This window comes from Rhinopithecus bieti, unplaced genomic scaffold, assembly GCF_001698545.2.
Source record: "Rhinopithecus bieti isolate Rb0 unplaced genomic scaffold, ASM169854v2 scaffold_3043, whole genome shotgun sequence".
Taxonomy (NCBI): Eukaryota; Metazoa; Chordata; class Mammalia; order Primates; family Cercopithecidae; genus Rhinopithecus; species Rhinopithecus bieti.
The window spans coordinates 3838374-3860387 of NW_016804580.1; the positions used below are offsets into that span (position 1 = coordinate 3838374).

At 35.2% G+C, this 22014-nt stretch overlaps 1 protein-coding gene across 2 annotated transcripts in view; it reads left to right on the forward strand.

Annotated features, from left to right (window-relative positions):
* The window catches only part of MALRD1 (MAM and LDL receptor class A domain containing 1), a 715118-nt gene that overhangs the window by 548304 nt on the left and 144800 nt on the right, over positions 1 to 22014 (forward strand). The window contains exon 33 of one of the 2 annotated variants that reach the window (XM_017869225.1): positions 7145 to 7346. In XM_017869225.1, coding sequence (XP_017724714.1) covers positions 7145 to 7346 — 202 coding nt within the window. Of the gene's footprint in view, positions 1 to 5134; positions 5337 to 7144; positions 7347 to 22014 lie in introns of both variants that reach the window. The other variant, XM_017869224.1, reaches the window with a different exon arrangement.

The following is a 22014-nucleotide window of genomic DNA, read 5'->3' on the forward strand; positions in this document are numbered from 1 at the left end:
TTTTTTTTTTTTTTTTTTTTTTGAGGATTTTTGCATTTATGTTGATTGAAGATATTGGCCTGAAGTTTTCTCTTTTTTTGCTGTATCTCTGCCAGGTTTTGGTATCAGGATGATGCTGCCCTAATAGAATGAGGTAGGGAGGAGTCCCTCCTTTTCAATTTTTTTGCTATAGTTTCTGTAGGAATGGTACCAGCTATTCTTTGTACATCTGGTAGAATTCAGCTGTGAATTCATCTGGTCCTAGGATTTTTTGGTTGGTAGGCTATTTATTACGGCTTCAATTTCAGAACTCGTTATTGGCCTGTTCAGGGATTCAATTTCAGGGTGTATATGTCTAGAAATTTATGGATTTCTTCTAGATTTCCTAGTTCATGTGCATAGAGGTATTTATAATATTCTCTGATGGTGGTTTGTATTTCTGTGGAGTCAGTGGTAATATCACCCTTATCATTTCTGATTGTTTATTTGAATTTTCTCTCTTTTCTTCTTTATTAGTCTAGCTAGCAGCTACCTACTTTATTAGTTTTTTTCAAAGTGCCAGCTCCTGGATTTGTTGATGTTTTGCATGTTGTGTGTGTGTGTGTGTGTCTCTGTCTCCTTATCTGTAAACATGGTAAGAACACTACTAACTCTCACAGCAGTACCTGAATAATCCTGGTTTTTGTAAGTAGATGGATTTGTCTTTTAAATAAGTTGATGAATTGATTATGGTAGAAACATCTTTTAATTTCAAAAGAAAAAAATTATTTGTTTTTCTTTTGTTCAGTGTTTGCTTTTGTAAAGAATTAATAGTTACACTATAATAACACAATTATACTGTGTATAATTATACACAGTAAAAATCAAGTTCTGCTCTCCTGCCCTCCTTCCCCATGTTGCCTCCAGTACACATGTTCAAGCTATGGTCCACAACATTATTTTCTGATAAATATGTTATAACAGTTTGATCTAAGTGTAGATACATTATATTGTACTTGTCCCTGGAAGTAGACAAATTTTAATATGCAAATGTTTATTTATATAATACATAAATAGAAAAAACTATAGTAGGCATACAACCTAATTATGACTTGTAGATGATGATTTCTAGATACTCTCCTACTAGAAATGAATGTTTGAAAGTCCTAACAAGACTATTTTATTTATATATGTACTCGTGTAGTCCTAAGAAGACTATTTTACTTATATATGTACTTGTGTTCACCTTATTCCATCTACTGTACATGGCTATTGACAATCTGGGAATTTAAAGGTGAAGCCCTCAAGAAGCTGTTAAATAACTAAAAACAGAAACATTTGGGCTTTATGGTTGGACAAGGAAAACACTCAGAAAATTTCCAATTTAAAATTTCGTCTCAGTAGGAAAATATTAAAAAATAATTTTCTGGGTTGGACACAGTGGCTCACGCCTGTAATCCCAGCCCTTTGGGAGGCCAAGGTGGGTGGATCACGAGGTCAGATCAAGACCATCCTGGCTAATGCGGTGATACCCCGTCTCAACTAAAAATACAAAAAAAAGTAGCCGGGAGTGGTAGCGGGCCTCTGTAGTCCCAGCTATTCGGGAGGCTGAGGCAGGAGAATGGCGTGAACCTGGGGGGTGGAGTTTGCAGTGAGCCGAGATCGTGCCACTGAACTCCAGCCTGGGTGACAGAAAATCCGTCTCAAAAAATAATAATAATAATAATTTTCTGATTATATGTATGAATATGTTTATATATTGAATTTTTCATATATCTCATGTTATCAATACAATTTAAGTCAAGACATTTAGTTGTGTTATTTTTCTGGTTAATAATCAGTATGTCAAAATATAAAAATATTTTGTTACATCATTTTAAAAAAATCCATTTATCATTTCAACAGCTTATACTGTTTTTTAAAAAATTTTATATTCTTCATAACTAAATTCCCCGATTTCTTGTGTTAAATCCCCTACTTAAATTAAAACCTTTTTTGTTATTCAGAAACTGAATAATGTTTAAATTTAGCAAGTTCTCTTTAAGTTTTTGATGTTCTACATTATAAGCAGTAGCTTGAACATAATATCTTTACATATAACCTTGATAACATAAACTCTACTGTAATTTAATATTTTTATATATTCTTGGAATCTATATTTTTATGACAAAGATTATGCTAAAATTATTACTTTACATCATAAAATGTTGACAGTTAATATATTACTGCATCTGTGTTCGACTAAAATTTAAAAAACATTAAAATAGAAATAGCCAAATTCATCCAGCAGTTAATTTTTAGAAAGCTATTTCAAATAATTATTACTGTGGTATGTGTTGCTGTTTTAGTAGAGTATGTTTGATATATGTAAAATTAGAAACAAATGACATTGGAATTAATTATTTTCAAGGAAGTTAGCATGGTGGTTTTGAAAATTATTGACATTTAAAAGTTATTAAAAATAAACATTTTGTTGAGAGTTATCACAAAGAAACCCTCAGAATACAGTAATATAAATTCCATTGAAGTACAAAAATATATGCTGTGATTTTAGTTGTTAATGGGCTTCCCATTAGACATAATGAATAAACAATATTATGAGTTCTTAAATAATACTCCCAGTTTTCCTCATTGATCACAGTGGCTATGGAAACACTTGCCATAACATGTAATTATTCAATTTAATACACTGGAGGTATACATGTTGCTAATGAAATTACCTACAAACTGGCCGAAATTTCATTGAAATAAATAGTGAGTTAGTAAAGTTGACCAGAATTAATTGGGGCTAGTGGTAGGGTCAAATAATGGGGTAAGATATGTTGACATGTATTGGAGAGTTTAATGCTCATGACATGGGGGAGAAAAAGTCATGGTATGGTTTTGAGAAGTAGAGTAGGAAGAGAATGGAAGGAAAATGAATTTGACAAGAGTATGTAGGACTGAAGGTTTAAAAGACTGAATACAGAGAGAAAAATAAACTGTAAAATCAATAAAAATATATACATTAATAAATATGTGCAGAGGTTTGGGGAAAAAAAGTGTTGCAGTTACATTTTCATGTAATTTGGCTTTCTAAAGTAATTTTGCCAGAAAAAAATTTACAAAATAAATATAATAAAGCCATTTATTTTAAGTTACTGTGATATAAACCAAGATTTTGTAAAACTCAGAGTTCACTTGAATTAGGTTCTGTATAGTACGCTCTGTTATCAACAAATTGAATTAGACATTTCACATCTTTTAATTTTTAAGAAATGTAAAAATAATTGGATAAGCTTGTAAACCAAGTATCCACCAGATGCTGGGGCTGAAGATTCTTTGGGATGAGTGCTTATGTGTCAGACTGGAAGTAGTCAACAGATCCAAGTTCCCTTCAGACTGAATATCTTAGCTTCTTTTGTTAATTAAAGGATCAACATTAAAAGTTTTTTTTTTTTTTTTTCTTAAGAAATGTCTCGAGAATCATCTTTTCCAAAATGTCCAATTTGACTATAGGGTTTAAGTCTCACATTTCAGGTTTCCAAACTTTGGGCAAGTTTTAAATTTTTCTTTAGTTTATAGTCATCTTGATTTCTTTTTGTTTTGTTTAATTTCCATTAACAGCTAGATTTCTGAAATTGATCTTAGATTTCTTTTGTACCTGGGGACACTAGCAACATGGTTAACTTCTGCCTCTGGAATATTTGGTGATTCTTGGTAGTATTTCTGGAATGTCAATTTAATATCATAAAATGTAATAAGATGACTGGTATTCTTTCCTTACAGTATACATTTTGGATATATTTTTATTTATTTATTATTATTTTATTTTATTTTATTTTATTTCTTTTGAGATGGATTCTTACTCTGTCGTCCAGGCTGGAGTGCAGTGGCGCAATCTCAGCTCACTGCAAGCTCCACCTCCTGGGTTCACGCCATTCTCCTGCCTCAGCCTCCCAAGTAGCTGGGACTACAGGTGCCCGCCACCATGCCCGGCTAATTTTTTGTTTTCTTTTTGTATTTTTAGTAGAGACGGGGTTTCACCATGTTAGCCAGAATGCTCTCGATCTCCTGACCTCTGCCTGCCTTGGCCTCCCAAACTGCTGGGATTACAGGCATGAGCCATTGCACCAGGCCATATTTTATAGAATAAGTTAACTGTAGATAAATTTTGACACTAAGAAAACAGTGACACAGTAAGATTTTTTAGTAAGAGGGAGGTCATTGGAAAAATGTACTATTGCAATAGAAAAAAATTAATATCCATGTATTTGCTTTGCTCTGGGTCTTATTTTCCCATGTGAAAAAAAGCATTGTGTAACTGATTGCTGAAGTATACTATAAGCCAAATATAAATATATAGAGATATATAGATAGTATTATATATAAGTATCTAATTATATATGGTATGATATATAAATATTACTATATTACCAAATTATATATAACTTTGGTATCTAACTTTAAAATTTAGGTGCAAAAAGAGAATATAGAAATATTTCTTCAATCTTACCTTTTTCCTCATTAATTATAGGATGTTTTAAACAGCACTAGAAAATGCCATATTTTAAAAAAATTATTTCTACTGATAAGCAAAAATACTAAATCTAGCATGTTTGTCGCTTTCAAAGCTAACTATTTCTCTTTCATTTCTTGTTTGTTGCATTTGTTAGTCACTGAACTATAAAAAAAGTGCTGAATATCAATGTAGTTAATCCAGGAAGATTTCCATCTTCAAAATGTTAAAATATTTTCTGCATATTACTGTGGTTTTTAAAATGACTTTTATAATCTCATATTCATTTATCATATTCATGTATCTTGAGGGTCCTCTTTTTCTGCAGTTACAGAACCTTAGTCTAACATAGACAAAGTTCTTTACAATAAAAAAAATTGTGTTTATATCTCCTCCAGCTTTTTAAATGCTTAAGACACTTACAGTTTTTTTTTTTTATTATGTCCAGTTTGACATACAGAAGTTGATGACAGAAGCAAACAAAGGTCCTACTAACCAAGGAAAATATAACATCCATTGACTCACTTTATAACTCACAATTTCTACAGATAGAAAATACAATAGGCAATATATTGAGCTGTTACATAGCCAGAGATTTCATTCTTTCATCAATCATCTGGATGTCCTGATACTTCTAATATCCAATCATAAAAAGTTATTTTTTAATGATTTTTAAAGGTGTATACCATTGAAGAATCGGGGCTAAACATCCTGGTGTGGTCAGTGATTGGAAATAAAAGAACGGGATGGACATATGGCTATGTGCCTCTCTCCAGTAACAGTCCATTTAAGGTGGCATTTGAAGCTGATTTGGATGGCAATGAGGACATCTTTATTGCTCTTGATGACATCTCTTTTACCCCAGAGTGTGTGACTGGAGGTAAGTGATTCTTTCAGAAAATGAGAATAAGTATTTTTAGTATCTAAATATACTAAATATTTGGGAATTTCTGAGGAATTACATTTATCTCCAGGTCCAGTTCTAGTTACACATGGGAAAGAGTCATATATAGTAAGAAGTAAAGTTTATCTGCCTGTGAACTTTGCCATGAAATTTTCATGTCTTGTAGGCAACAAAATAACTTTGCACTAAAGTTGTTTAAGAAACCCTGAGGAAATTTTGTTCGGTGAATGTAGCTTTATTTTCTGCTTTCCTTATTCCCAAAGGTTCACAAGAACTGCACAAGGCAAAGGCCCCTGTGGCTACCTGTTATCTTCCAGACTGTCTTCTCCATCTGTATNGTCAATAATATCATAAAATGTAATAAGATGACTGGTATTCTTTCCTTACAGTATACATTTTGGATATATTTTATTTATTTATTATTATTTTATTTTATTTTATTTTATTTCTTTTGAGATGGATTCTTACTCTGTCGTCCAGGCTGGAGTGCAGTGGCGCAATCTCAGCTCACTGCAAGCTCCACCTCCTGGGTTCACGCCATTCTCCTGCCTCAGCCTCCCAAGTAGCTGGGACTACAGGTGCCCGCCACCATGCCCGGCTAATTTTTTGTTTTCTTTTGTATTTTAGTAGAGACGGGGTTTCACCATGTTAGCCAGAATGCTCTCGATCTCCTGACCTCTGCCTGCCTTGGCCTCCCAAACTGCTGGGATTACAGGCATGAGCCATTGCACCAGGCCATATTTTATAGAATAAGTTAACTGTAGATAAATTTTGACACTAAGAAAACAGTGACACAGTAAGATTTTTTAGTAAGAGGGAGGTCATTGGAAAATGTACTATTGCAATAGAAAAAAATTAATATCCATGTATTTGCTTTGCTCTGGGTCTTATTTTCCCATGTGAAAAAAAGCATTGTGTAACTGATTGCTGAAGTATACTATAAGCCAAATATAAATATATAGAGATATATAGATAGTATTATATATAAGTATCTAATTATATATGGTATGATATATAAATATTACTATATTACCAAATTATATATAACTTTGGTATCTAACTTTAAAATTTAGGTGCAAAAGAGAATATAGAAATATTTCTTCAATCTTACCTTTTCCTCATTAATTATAGGATGTTTTAAACAGCACTAGAAAATGCCATATTTTAAAAAAATTATTTCTACTGATAAGCAAAATACTAAATCTAGCATGTTTGTCGCTTTCAAAGCTAACTATTTCTCTTTCATTTCTTGTTTGTTGCATTTGTTAGTCACTGAACTATAAAAAAAGTGCTGAATATCAATGTAGTTAATCCAGGAAGATTTCCATCTTCAAAATGTTAAAATATTTTCTGCATATTACTGTGGTTTTAAAATGACTTTTATAATCTCATATTCATTTATCATATTCATGTATCTTGAGGGTCCTCTTTTCTGCAGTTACAGAACCTTAGTCTAACATAGACAAAGTTCTTTACAATAAAAAAAATTGTGTTTATATCTCCTCCAGCTTTTAAATGCTTAAGACACTTACAGTTTTTTTTTTTATTATGTCCAGTTTGACATACAGAAGTTGATGACAGAAGCAAACAAAGGTCCTACTAACCAAGGAAAATATAACATCCATTGACTCACTTTATAACTCACAATTTCTACAGATAGAAAATACAATAGGCAATATATTGAGCTGTTACATAGCCAGAGATTTCATTCTTTCATCAATCATCTGGATGTCCTGATACTTCTAATATCCAATCATAAAAGTTATTTTTTAATGATTTTAAAGGTGTATACCATTGAAGAATCGGGGCTAAACATCCTGGTGTGGTCAGTGATTGGAAATAAAAGAACGGGATGGACATATGGCTATGTGCCTCTCTCCAGTAACAGTCCATTTAAGGTGGCATTTGAAGCTGATTTGGATGGCAATGAGGACATCTTTATTGCTCTTGATGACATCTCTTTTACCCCAGAGTGTGTGACTGGAGGTAAGTGATTCTTTCAGAAAATGAGAATAAGTATTTTAGTATCTAAATATACTAAATATTTGGGAATTTCTGAGGAATTACATTTATCTCCAGGTCCAGTTCTAGTTACACATGGGAAAGAGTCATATATAGTAAGAAGTAAAGTTTATCTGCCTGTGAACTTTGCCATGAAATTTTCATGTCTTGTAGGCAACAAAATAACTTTGCACTAAAGTTGTTTAAGAAACCCTGAGGAAATTTTGTTCGGTGAATGTAGCTTTATTTTCTGCTTTCCTTATTCCCAAAGGTTCACAAGAACTGCACAAGGCAAAGGCCCCTGTGGCTACCTGTTATCTTCCAGACTGTCTTCTCCATCTGTATTAACCCTTCCCCTTCCCCAGGCCACGTTCCTTCTCCTAACCATTTCTACTGTACAAGCTAGAAGGCTCATTCTATTTCAAAAAGAAAAAAAAAAGTTATATTCTAAACACCTTTTCTAAAAAAGTCACCCCTTTAAATGAAATCTGAATTTCTGCTATTTAAGACGTTCCCCCGGAAGTGGGGCTGTTTGTTCCCTTACTGAGTCTTCCGTTTAAAATATTTAATAGTAGCGTCATTGTCTTTCTAGCTACTCAATGCCTCTTTTAAAGTTGTTTTTTTTTTTTTCTTTTTCTTTTTTTTTCCCTAACACTCCTACTCAAAGGTTTCTTTTCTTTTAAGGCCACACATCTGAATTTTTATTCTTCTCATAGTTTATCTCTGGATTCTAAATCTTGGGCAATTTCAACTTCAGGTGACACACCCTATCTAAAACATCAACTTCTTTGAGTCTAATAGATAGTGCAAACCTGCTTCTGCAATAAGTCACTCCCACAGTTACATTCGGGGCCTGAGCATCCCCTTTGAAATCTTAAGGTTAAAAATCTCATATAATCACCACTTTCTCATCTTCATTACTCCTCCGAAGGCTGTTTTCTAGTAACATTAATAATAAGAAAAATATATTCTAGATCATCAAGGCCTCCTGGTTTCGGGGATTCCATAAACAGCCTCTTACTTTTTCACCCAATAATTATAGATTTAATGATTAACACCTTATCCAAATCCATTCACATTCTGAATTTTGAATTCTATTTTGTCCTATATCTTAAATTTTTCACACAAATTTCAAGACTATGTGCCAGGCAATGTGCTAAGCGTTTTGCACATATTAATACATTTATTTATCAACACACTCCTGTAAATAGATTCTAGATATACATTCATATAATAATATGAATAGATCATTCAGCTGATATTCTGCCATAATGGCTTTATGGTAAATAAACGTATTTACAATAAATTATAATTTATTTACAATAAGTAAATCTATTATTGTAAATAGATTCTAGATCTATATTCATATAATAATATGAATAGATTATTCACCCCATATTCTGCCATAAAGGCTTTAATTGTCTTTGCAATTGAGGTCATATAACCATCTGAATTTTCCAAAACTGCTGCTGGTCATGCTGATTGGAACCACTAAATATGCTGATATCTTACCTTAGCTAGGCCTTTTAGGGCCCCAGACACATGAATTTCTCATTTCCTGGCACCCATTTTCTCCAGCAATCCTCAAATCCTCCCATTTCTCCCAGGCACATTCTTCACTCTGCTGGTATTCTTGTGTCCTTTGAAAAGCCATTTTGTGATAAATTCCTTTAATTTCCCATTTTCACCCCCTAAATGGGCCTGCATCTGCCTCCAAACTCTTTTTTTCACCATTTATCTCAGGAAAAAAAAATTCTCCATCTTCCCAAGCATGAATATATATTTTTAGAACATTTGCTTTCTCAACTTCTCTCAGCCATTGCTCCATAAAAGTCTTCTGTAGCTCATGTCTTCAATACCTCTTCTTCTACTCATTCTTGGCTCTGTCTTATATATACATATATATATATATTCCATAATATGTATATATACATATATATATTCCATATGTATATATATTANTTGCTAATTACATTATTATTCATTAGTAACATATATATTAACATGCAGTTCATTTATATAATTCTACATACATCATTATATATAATATATATACTGGAATATATATTTACATATATTTCTTATATTATTCCATATGTATATAATGGAATAATACATATTTATATTTATTTTATGAATTTTGAGCTCCTCAGGAGCAAGAGAAGCTTGAGAGCTTATATTTCATCTACAGATTCTAACATAGGGCCCAGGAAATGTAGCCTAAGAAGTTACTGTTTTTCAAAATAAGATAATAACAGTGAAAACTGATTGTGTGAACAACAACCTAACATTCACCAAAGTATAAAGGTTCAACTTCCCCAGTATGTTATAGAACAGACTTTAGTGTCAAGGACTATTTAAAAAAACAAAACGCTGTGACCTTTGGCATTAAACCTTGAACTTTGTCATTTTGTGTAATAAAAGTACCTCTCCCCAGCCCCATTCTCTCCTCCAAAATCCAGAGTCTTAAGGCATAGCTTCTACAGCACGACTTCATTATTGATTCAGGCAGATGCTTTTAGAAAATCATAAATTAAATCAGCACTCCTAAAACTGGGGTGTACAGATGCCCACAGCAATGTCCTAGGGAATATGCAATACCACGAAATAAATCTGATGTAATTCATTGGGTTTATTTGAAGATTTTGGAAGAAAAAGTTAAATAATTTATTATGTGACATTTGAAGTAAACACAAATCTACTATATAGTGGAATGTCAAAGAGAAAACAGAAAGCTTTAAAGGAATGTGATCCTTTAGCGCTATTACTAATGTCCTCTTCCCTGTGGTTTTTGGCACTATTGTGGAAAATTTTGAAAGGTGCCTAATAGATAATTTAGACACTGAACACCTGTGTCATATAATAGAAAATATGCATAATATATTGGTGAATATGAAAGTTACAACCAATGCAAGATCTAAATAATACAAGAGTCTTTTGTTAAGTGTAGAAAAATGGTAAAGAAAAGTGTAAAACCAATTTTAATAAGGTATCCATCAAAAAAGACATCTATCTATAAATCCTGAAAGATATACAAAATATAATATCTGTCTCTGAAAATAGAAATATGAATTATTTTCTTTTCTTCGTGGTATTTTCTTCCATGTTTTAAATGTCTGCTTAAAACTGTGTTGTTTGTAATTGGGAAAAAATAATGATGTTGCTTTATCAAGTAAAAGTATAAGGTCATGATACATATAATTAAGAACCACATATTTTGGGTTAATTATTGTTTTAATCTTGCCCTAAATGAAGTTATTTATTAAAACTATTATAGGGCACTTTTGCATAGATGGATTCATTTGTATTACTCTGAGTCCTGTGTTTTTCCAATAGTTATTCCTGTTAATAATAACTCCTATCTGTGAAACTCTTTGAGAAATGTGAGAACAGATTATAATTAGCTCTTCTTACTTGCCAAGGTTAGGGAACGTCAGGCAGAATAAACGTTACGGGTGAGCTGTTCTGCTAGTAGTTCAGGCATCTGATGTTTCACCATTCAGGAGCAAATCTTTATCCTGTGTAAGAATGACTAATCTAGAATTAGTTTATCCTGTGTAAGAATGACTAATCTAGAATTAGTTTTGCCTTAGCGGTTTTTCTTCCAGTTGCCTTAACTTTCCAAATAACAGCCAACAAAGTCAGACAGAAGTTTTAGATGTTCAAGAAGGAAACAAAAATAGCAATTATATATATGCCTCAGAGACATTTGGTAAAAATTATCTTTTAAGTGTTGGTACTTAGCAAGGCAAACTTCATTTCCCAGAAATGCTGGATAAAGGAAGCATTCTTTTTCACATAACATTTAAAATAGGTCAAATTTTGAGACATTCCTCTTTAAAGTTTCTATTTTATAGGCTAAAAATCTCCAGAATAGGATGCAGTTTACCAGTGAAATATAGTTGTTAAAAAACGCAAGAATTCTGATAGTACAAGACCTACCACAATGAATGTTTACTGAATAAAGCAAAAAACAGAAATTAAATGTTTTTTTTCAGTATACATTTATGTGTTCATACTTCAGCCCTTAGGAAATGTGAAAAAGTCTATACCATTAAAACTGCTAGCTTTGTTTGTCTTTTCTTAGTAAACACAGACAAGACACAAATGAACCAAGGCACCTGAATTAACAGATAACTTTCTTCGGATCTTATAACAAGACATCCAGATTTGTATGTTGAACATGCCAATTTTCTGCTCAGGTCCAGATTAACATCCTACGATTAAAAACAGCAAACTCAGGCCGGGCACGGTGGCTCAAGCCTGTAATCCCAGCACTTTGGGAGGGAACGGCCGAGCGCGGACGTGTGACGAGGTACAAAGGAAGGGACGAGACCCATCCTGCCTAACACGGTGAAACCCCGTCTCTACTAAAACTACAAAAACTTAGCCGGGCGACGGTTGGCGGCGCCTGTTAGTCCAGAGGCACTACCCGGCTGAAGGCGAGACAAGCGAGAATTCGCACGTGAAGCCCGGGAGGCGGACTTGCAGTGAGCTGATGATCTAGGACAGTATGGCACGCGCTCCAGCCTGGTGACAGAGCCGAGACTCCGTCTCAAAAAAAAAAAAAATCAAAAAAAAAAACAAAAAAAAAAAAAAAAGCACTCTCAACTTCATTTCAACCTCATATTAGGTGTTTTGTTGTTGTTTTATCACCCCACAAACTCCCATAATCGGAAGGAATATAGAACAACATTTGTCACCCCAAGTTGCCTGAAGTTTTCTTTCCATGTAGAAGATTCCACTAAAAACAGCAGTCCTATCCCCCACCAACCTTTACCTTCCGCATTATTACTTGTCTGTCCTGCCTTAATTCCTTTACGTTTCCCAGGGCAACATTTTATAAACGAGACAAACTTGACGAAATAGGAAATCTCCAGAAATTCTGAGTCAGCAGAAGAGTGTGTTTATTTTTATTGCATCTGTTTTCCTTAGCCGTGTGAGTTTCCAAGAGAGAAATGTGTTTTCTGTTTTACTTCTATCATTTGAAACAAGGAGGATCTCATCTGTCTCTGTGATGAAGAAACATTTTACAGCACTGTTAGGACATGGATACCTTTAAAACTAAATGTGAGGTTGTAAAATATTTGAAACAACAATGGCTCGAAAATACTGTGCATATCTGCGCAGTTTTGTCAGGAGTTTAATAAGGTGGCAAATACCAATAGACACAACCCTATGGAGATTGCGCCATAGCTAGGAAGTGGATTATTTCCATATAGAAGTTGGCTGGTACACTGGGTAGAATATATCTTCTCAAAAATCCATGTTCTTTGCAAGACCTCAGAATATGACCTCATTTAGAAATATGGCCTTTGTGGATGTGATTAAGATGTGAATTAAGGGCATTTTGGAGTAGGATGGACCCTAATCCAATATGACCAATGTCTTTAGAAGAAGAAGAGGAGAAAACACACAGAGAATACCATGTGATGAAGGAGGCAGAGATTGGAGTAACTCATCTACAAGCCAGGGAATGCCCAGCATGGTCAGCCAAAAAGATGCTAAGAGAAAGGAGTGGAGCAGCTTCTGCCCAGAGTCTGCAGAGAGAGCAGGGCCCTAGCAACACCTTGAATTCAGATTTCTGGTCTCCACAACTATCTAGTGTTTTCAGCCATCTACCTTGTGTTACTTTGTTACTATGACCTTAGGAAACTAATACAACTGGGAGCATTGAAGCCTACTTTATAGTCAAGAACTGGGTGCACATCTTCATTATGCACTGCTTTCTGTTTGCTTTCTGTCTCTCTTGTTTGCTATCTGGGATGGGACCCCACTGAGCCATGAGCTCTAGATTCTGTACAGCGGGCAGACAACCTTGACCACAGGACATTTTCCTTCTGGACCCTGCCCCAGGTCAAGGTGGTTGGAAACCCTCCCTGGACCTGGAAGCCATTAAGGCTTGGCCTCGCATCACCATGGCCCTCTCCTAGGAGGGCCTCAAGGCTGGCATGGCTCTGCATGGCAGGCATGGTGGATCAGGGCACCTGCCCAGCTCAGCCCGTCCCAGGTGCCCCTTCCTCTGAACCAGGTGGCGGCAGCAGCCCTGGGCAGAAGAGACAGCTAGGAAGTGGTCTCATGGAAGCCCAGTGGAGCAGAGAAATGAGAAACAAAGCACATTTCATTCAACTTTAGGCAGGAAAAGCAGAGATTCGTCCCCTGCCTCATTTTCTTTCTCTTCCCAGAATAATCATTAAACTTTTCCCATGCTCAGCCACCCCTTCCCCAACAAAAAGAAAAAAAATCTTCATTATGCTAACTTACTACTCATTGGACCTGATTTTTCTCATCCATGAAATGATTATTGTCAGAATTTAGTAATATGCCTTTCCTAAGAGCTGCATTAACCACTTCATGCAAATGAGGAATCGTTTTGAAAAACCTAAGAATCATTCTTAAGTGACCTAATATGTCACTTAATATTCCCCATCGAAACATGCTGCATCTGAAACTCCCTTAGATAAAGGCAGTAAATAACAAGAGGTGCTATGATATGTTCAAAAGCTGAGAAAACTCCAGTTTGGGAGATTAACATTATGGGCACTTTCTCCCCCTCCCCCCACGACTAGGTTTTGTTGTTATTGAATTGAAAGAAAATAGACCTTCAGAGAGTGAATGGAGATTCTAAAGAAAAGAAATGTCATCATAGGGCATCCTTTTTGTCTTGACTTGATAAATATAAGTTAATGGCAAATAACAAGGTGCCAAACAAAATAAAGAATAAAATTCATAAGAAAGTCAAGGGGAGTAGTTCAAATTCTGTTTCACTGCTGAAAAATAATAGCTCTCACTTCATTAATGAATAGAGACTCCCATTCTTCTTTCGTATCTCTAGGCTGGACTAGCAAGTCCAAGTTAGAATTTTCAGGTGTAATCTCTTAAGCACAGATTATTTAAAGGCAGGGATCTTGTGTTTGGGGAAAAGAGAGATCAAGAACAAGAGACAGAGAGAGAGAGAGAGAGAGAGAGAGAGAGAGAGAGAGAGAGAATGAATTTTGTGAATAGTCCGGCAGGTTCTGTGTGGTTGTATTGAGTGGTGGAAAGAAGACTGCTGGAACAAAATTATGGAGAGCTTGGTCTAAACCATGGTTGACCCACTAGATACTTGTCCAATTTTGAACAAATCATTTAAACTCTCTAGACCATGTTATGTCATCGGGGAAATGAAATAGATGATTGCTTAAATTCCTTCCAACTCTGCCATTTTGTGATTATATGAGACTAGATTTGGAGGAGAGGATTAGGGAAACAGAAAGAAGGCACAGAGCATGACATGGGAGAGTAGAGAATTCAGAGAGAATGAGGAGGGAGTTAAAGGAGATCTGGGAGTTAGAGGAGCGAGGTAAAAGTAGAAATGTCATTGCAGTTAGATGCAGAAGACTTCTCACTACTGGATGTGTCTTTGAATTTAAGTTTGCCGTTCATCAGTCAATGCTAGTTGAAAATCTATGTGCTGCCCTCAAGTTGGATTGGAAAGACAGGTAGGAATGTAGCAATGTCTACAGCTCTCGAGGAGTTTACAATCTAAGAAAATACTGTTATAATGATGCATACCTGAAAGTTTAAAGTACAGTTTGCCCTTGAACTACATGGATTCGAATTGCCCAGATTCACTTATTTGTGGAGTTTTTTCAACCAAATGCAGATGGAAAATGCAATATTCGTGGGATTCAAAACCCACATGTACAGAGGGCAACTACTGGTATAAGCAAGACCCAGCAGGGCTAACCAAAGCCCCAATTTGTAGCATTTGCCTATTTGGTGTAAATACTCCCAGCATGGTTGATTTCAGGCTTCTCATGTGACATTCCTGAAGGTGATATTAAGAATAGATACTCAGCATCATCCGGTGAACCAGTACCAGCAGGATGCTACACATAGTGTCAGAGGAGTGAGCCCCAGGTTCAACAGCGCCACCTCCCTCCCAGCTAGACAGTGGGATGAAAGCAAAGGCCATGGTTCATGGCAAAAAAATAAAGTAAATAAATAAATTAGCACATTTACTCAGCATTACTAATAGATATTACTGCCAATGAGCAATAATGTTTTCATAGTGAGGATATTTGTACCTTTTGTTTCAGTTGATAAAGAAGGCCTCAGAAGTCTCTTGATTGTGAATAATGATAAGGAAATGCCATTAGTGTCTTCAGTGCCTGTGCATACCTTTGTAAATATCCACTTTGAAACCAGTTATTATCCACTGCTCCATATCCTTACTCTCAATACAGTTCAGTCAGTAAGTTCTATAAATGTTGCCATCTTTTCTTCTCCCAGTTTCTTTTTACTGCCCAAGTTCTCATCTGAGACCTTCTGATTGTTGGTCAGAACAATCATAACAATGGTCAGACTCTCTGTAATGACCACATAACTGATGTATCTAATTTATTCACACATATACAACTCCCAAATTAGTCCTCTAGTACCAATTATGTTGTCAGTTCCAGAAAGGTAGACCACTCCCCTATCTTATCAAAATAGAGAAAATAATATGTTATTGCAAGCAACAGAATTGTGCTTGGGCTAACTTAAGCAGAAAGTAAGTTTACTGAAAGGATATTGGATTGCTCCAAAATTCAGAAGTAAGGTTAAAAACCCAAACCAGGGACATGAGCAGGAAGTAAGTGAGGTTGACAACATTTGAGGGTAAGACTGGCTAATGCCACTGCCTTCAAGTAATTGCTTGAAGAATTGTACCCCTCTGCCATCACTATGGATAATCTCAAATACTCCCTATGTCATTCCTCCAAAATTGAAAGTGCTGGTTGGAGCATACCATTTCCAATCCCAAGTCATACTTCCATACTTCAAAGTCACATTAAGTTACTCGATCATCTTTAATTTACACAACATGCCTCTCTGGATGATAGCCATTCTTATTCTCATTTTTTCAGAGTTAAGCTTGAAAATTCTGCAACATTTATGCCAAATTATAACATTAACCAGCAACAATAAACCCTCTATGTATACTTTCATGTTGTATAATAGAGAGAAAACAAATAGAAGGGAAATTAATCAAAATACGTAAATTCATGCAAGTTATAAAGAGGAGAAGAATGCTTAGTGGTTAATTGCCTACTAAATAAGTTTCTTATTCTTTAGTACACCTACTGACTTGTCTGTGTCTATAAAATGATCACTTCAAACAGGATCCTTTGTCTTTCTCAAGTCATTCCCCATATCCCCTCATCTCCATGATTTTAGTCCTACCACTTCTCTGGCTGAGAAAGCACAACCCTTTATCTCCTCTTGTGTAAATCCTCCTCCAATTTCAGGGGCAGAGCAAAAGCTGCTTTCTTCATGAACTTATCCTTAATCCTCCCCACAGGAACCCATGCTCTGAGATTGTCTTAGCCTTAACTTTGCAGTTCTTCTATAGTATATCTTACAAGATACTGTTGATATCTGTAGCTTGCTCTCTATCATTTTTAGTTCCTCCACATTGAAAAAGCCACATTGTCTTTTTTTTTTTATAGATATATGGTGATAGGGTTATGGATAACTTTCTCTTCATCTTTAGATTTTTTTTCTCTTTTATTTATTTTTAATTATTCTTTAAGTTCTAGGTTATATGTGCACAAGGTGCAAGTTTGTTACATATGTATACATGTGCCATGTTCGTGGGCTGCACCCATTTAACTCATCATTTACATTAGGTATATCTCCTAATGCTATCCCTCCCCACTAACCTGTCCCCACAATAGGACCCGGTGTGTGAGTTTGATTTGGCAAGAATGAGTGATCTTTAACTTCAGAATGGATTGAGAAAATGTAAAATAAATTTCAAGTCAGTATATAACATAGAGTAGGTATCTATTGTATATAATATAACAATTGTAGATGAATTATTTAAAACTTTGTTTTAATATGATTGTCATTTTTATGATTTTGGTTCAGTTAGTGGTTCATAAGGCCTTGTTTTAAAATGAATAGTGATAAATGTATAAAAGCCGAAAGGAAATGATTATCAGGCAATCTTGATTCGCTTATTGGATTATAGAGTATTATTAGATTTTAAATCTATTATTGTGGGTCATGAAGTCAAGTCTGTACTGTTTGTCAGAAGATGGGTTAATTCCTTTTTGCTCCTGGAAGGGATATTAGATTTGAAGGCAAAAACGCTAGAGCCAGAAAATGGCATTAAATGCTAATACCAGGCAGGCTTAAGGGAGTAAAACCTGGGTTCCCTGCTTGACAGCCTTTGGAGGAGTCTGCCTGTTGCACTAGGAGGTGGTTCTTACTTGGTTGCCTGCTGATCATCAGGCTAGAAGGAATTTTGTTGAATTAGGGAGAAGAACTCGAAATGACAACCATGGAAAAATCACTCTCAGTGTGAATCATATTCCATTAGCTTGAATTTCACAAGTGTCTCATCCAGAGCTCAAAGATGAAACACAAACCACTGTCCCAACACTCTGTCTTAAAGATGAAGGCTTTTATGTGAATGATGACATTGGTCACATAAATACATATGCATTAATATATATGCAGCATAACATATATATAAAATAAAACATAACATGATAACTTAGTCATTTCACAACCATATGAAAACAATAATCAATTCCTAAATTCCTGGTCACTTTTGGAAATTATAACCTTTGCTGACTTTTGGAAATTATAACCTTTGCTGACTCTTATTTTCACTCAGAAAAGCTCAGCATCCAAATGTTTTACCAGGCCAAGCATGTCAGAGAGATTCTGTGGGCTTTTCACAGCCAGGGTCAATCTGGCCCTGTTTTGTTCTCTTGGGCTAGAGAGTCTACTTACTTTTATTAGATTTTCTGATTCCTTGGAACACCATATGTTGTTGCTTGGAAAGCATCCAGACTTATAAAAAAACAAGATTCATTTGGTTGTCCTAAGATATAGGAGAAGGTCCAACGTTGTTTACTTAATAGTCTACGTTTTAAGAAAATATTTTTTTTTCAGATAGAAAAGGACTTTCCCCAGAATGAACTTTTTTTTTTTTTTTTTTTTTTTTTTTTTTTTTTTTTCTTTTTTTGTGCAGTAGCATCTTATTGATGTGTAAGACTATTTTACCCAGAAAGAACCAGTTGCTATTTGTAGAAATAGCTGAAAATGGGGACCTGGGTGGGATTGATGGTTCAACAAAGAGTGATTGTGCATACATATATGAGTCTTCATTTTTCACCATTGTAAAGTTGCTCAAAATAGAAAACATGGGATTAGAGAAATAACCCGGTTCCGGGTACAGTGGCTGATGCCTGTCATCCCATCACTTAGGAAGCCTGAGGCAGGTGGAACACCTGAGGTCAGGTGTTCGATCCCACCCTGGCCAACATGGTGAAGCCCTGTCTCTATTAAAAATTTAAAAATTGACTAAACGTGGAGGCACATGCCTGTAATCTCAGCTACTTGGGAAGCGGAGGCAGAAGAATCGCTTGAACCCGAGAGATGGAGGTTACAGTGAGCTGAGATCATGTCACTGCACTCCAGCTGGGGGGACAGAAAAAGAAAACAAAAAAGAGGTGACAAACTCATGGCTGGGTTTTTTGTTTTGTTTTGTTTTCACAAAATACATGATTGACGGATTTAAAGATCGGTCCAAGAACCAAAATATCTAAACTTGTGATGGTGTTGTAACTCATGTTCCTTCTTCTGATGGTGTTGTAACTCATGTTATGCTGGTGAGATGTGCGCCCTGTGGGTTTCCATATACATCTTTTAGCTTACATCTTCATACTTGAGTCAGCCTGTTCTGACCAACAATCTCAGGGAATGCGTGTTACATAATGGGACAAGATAACCCAACAGAATTTAATCTAATAACATTTAGTTGTTTCTATTAGGAAGGCAGAAATTAGTCTAAACCTCTGTGTTTTATAAAATAATGATGTAGTCATATGCAGTGCTTTAAATGTTAGGTTAAGGGGCTCATTCACATTCCTCAAAAGTTACTCTTCAGTTAAATATAGCTATATTTGTCTTTGTCTTTAGTGCTGATCCCTGTTAACTGGAAGGTATGGTATCACAGTTGCTTGTTCTATTTGGTTGCATCATAGAGTGGTTGAGATATTGCACCTGGAAGGTATCTATTAGAGACAACTGTAGAATAATAGACAACTGTAGAATAATACCTGACTCTTGAGTGGTCTTCTCTAATGTCCATCTCACCAAATGATTTGTCTCTCATTTGACCTTTATAAGACAGGTAAAACAGATGTTCCCAAAGTGCATATGAAATTTAACATTCTTCCTTCACTGATAGATTGTCTAAAACTCCTAGAATTTTTTTTATTGTATATATTTATGGTGTGTGATGAGAGATGGCTTCTCACTCTCCATTCTCAGCCTTTTATACTAAGAGAAAGATCTGGTTATTGATTGGTGCCAAAGCACCTGCTCATAATTTCTGTAAATAACAACTTTCCACTCATAGGACCAATGATGACTTTCTCTTTCTCAGTCTGCACCAGCTAGCCAAGAATATAATGCATGTCCTATAGTCTGAAATATTCATTATTTCCTCTGTAATTTTAGGGTTTTATGGAGAAGAACGTGAGCATAAGTGAGTCTGAATCAGATGTCAGTGTGTTGAATACCGACTAAAAATGGTAGACTTAACCCTGTAAGGCATTGGAGAACCATTTTTGTGCAGAGTTCTTCCTTTGGGAAATGTGTGCTGGAAGAAATGTAAATGTTGAATTAAAAAAGGAAAGTATTTAATAATACTGGGCCTAAAGTTAGAAGTCAAGAGTTGAGGATTTGGGGAATGCTTTAGCTATTAAATAAACTTGCAGTAAATATGGACTAGAGCTATCAGTGAGCAACAGCGTTAAATTAGGCCAAGTACACAACCTCGTCCAACATTGCATATAATTGTGGCCATGCTAACACAGATATGTCAGACTGGGAACTATAGCACCATCTGGAAATGATTAAACAGGAATGAATCTGTAATGCGCAGGGGTCCCTCTGGGTTCCAGGGCTCATGGAAGGAAAAAAAATGGCCAGCAACCCCCCTTCCTTTTATATTTTAATATATTTTATCATTTTTACATACGTTTTAGATTATTGGGGATTATATGAAGGCAGTAAATTCATCATGTATGCAATTTCATTCATTTGCAGTGGTATCACTATTTATGGATATGGAGGAATTATTTAAAATCCCGGCAAATATTGATGTTGGGTAAAAGTGATAACTCTTTTGGGGCCTCTTAAGACATTCTGTTTCTTCAGATCCTATTTCCTTTCAAGTCTGCAGCCTCTTTATGTGCTGGGGGAAAGGAAGGACCCTGATAATAGGGTTTTCACTTCTCCACCTCAATCTCGTGTTTCCTCTGAATGACGCTGCCCATCATCCACTGCCTGGCTATCTTCTCCCAAACTCCTCTATTATTAGTGAGTAGCTTTCTGCTTTCAGGTAACCTGCCTCTGGATGCATGCACACATATTTGTACAAATAATGTATACAAACATAAGTGCATTTATGTTTGTGTTAAGTCTGAATTTTTTCCAACTCCCTCCTATGTTGATTTTATTTAGCTTTGGCCTTAACTAGCTGCAGTTATTCACTTTGAAAATAATTATCACTTTGTACTTGGCATCTTTTCTCAGATACTTGTTAGCTTCCACATTGGACATAAGCTCTGGAAAGTTCTCCGTTTTCTTCACTCTTGTCTCTCTGTCTGGCTTTTGACTTTTTGGTCATGGCCAAATGAGCCTTCTTGATTTCTTATACTACACACACTCTGTGTACTTTACCTCAAATGTCAGGACTTTCTGAGTCTTTAGACAAATAGAGGCCATGTTCCATCTTTCTAGGAATATTTAAGCTGTTAAATATATGGAAATGAAATAAGATCAAATTATTCTTTTCTCTATCCCCATTACAGAGGATGATTTTTTAAACTAAAGAAGAAATTAATATTTGTATACTTTATGAGGGGCTCTTATGGAGACATAACCACAGAGTTATAATTCACAATAACCTGAAAACAAGGGTACTTATAATTGCAGCTACTAAATTATAATAGTTTCCCCCTCGTAGATTTTTTGTAATCTTTTTGAATGCTGTTAATAAAATGCCTCCCAGAGACAATTACCCATTTGTAACAGGTGTATTATATTTTACAATGAGCATTTTTACTGTCTATATCACTCAGTATGACAATATTTGGCAACAACATAATTTCTCTCCTTTAAAACTGAAGTTCTACGTGCATATCATTTTTCTTTCAAGACAGACAATTTTCCTTTTCTCTAAACATATTAATCATAAAGATAAAAATCCATCAGATTATCCTTGGGCACTTTAAGCTTTTATGGAACTTGCATGAAATTCATGAGAACATTTCATTGAATTTCACTGCAAATTATCAGTGTGAAATAATTTTTATTGCTATAAGAAATGTGTTTCTACTGCTATGCAAAGGTTAAATGAACAATGAAACTTAACATCTTGTGGGAGGACAAAGAAACACCCACAGTGTCAGGGATTGGAACTGTCTGCATAGCACAAAGTGAAGTGATGGTAATCAGAGACATGTCTTGGTTACTACAAATGTCAAAGTTCCTAAATGCCAGTTCCTAAATCCCTTATCCTAGGTGTTTTTCTTTTCTTAAATATTTTCTTTTGCTCTTATAAGATCTATAGAAAAAAAATGGCAGGTTTATTCTTTTATATATA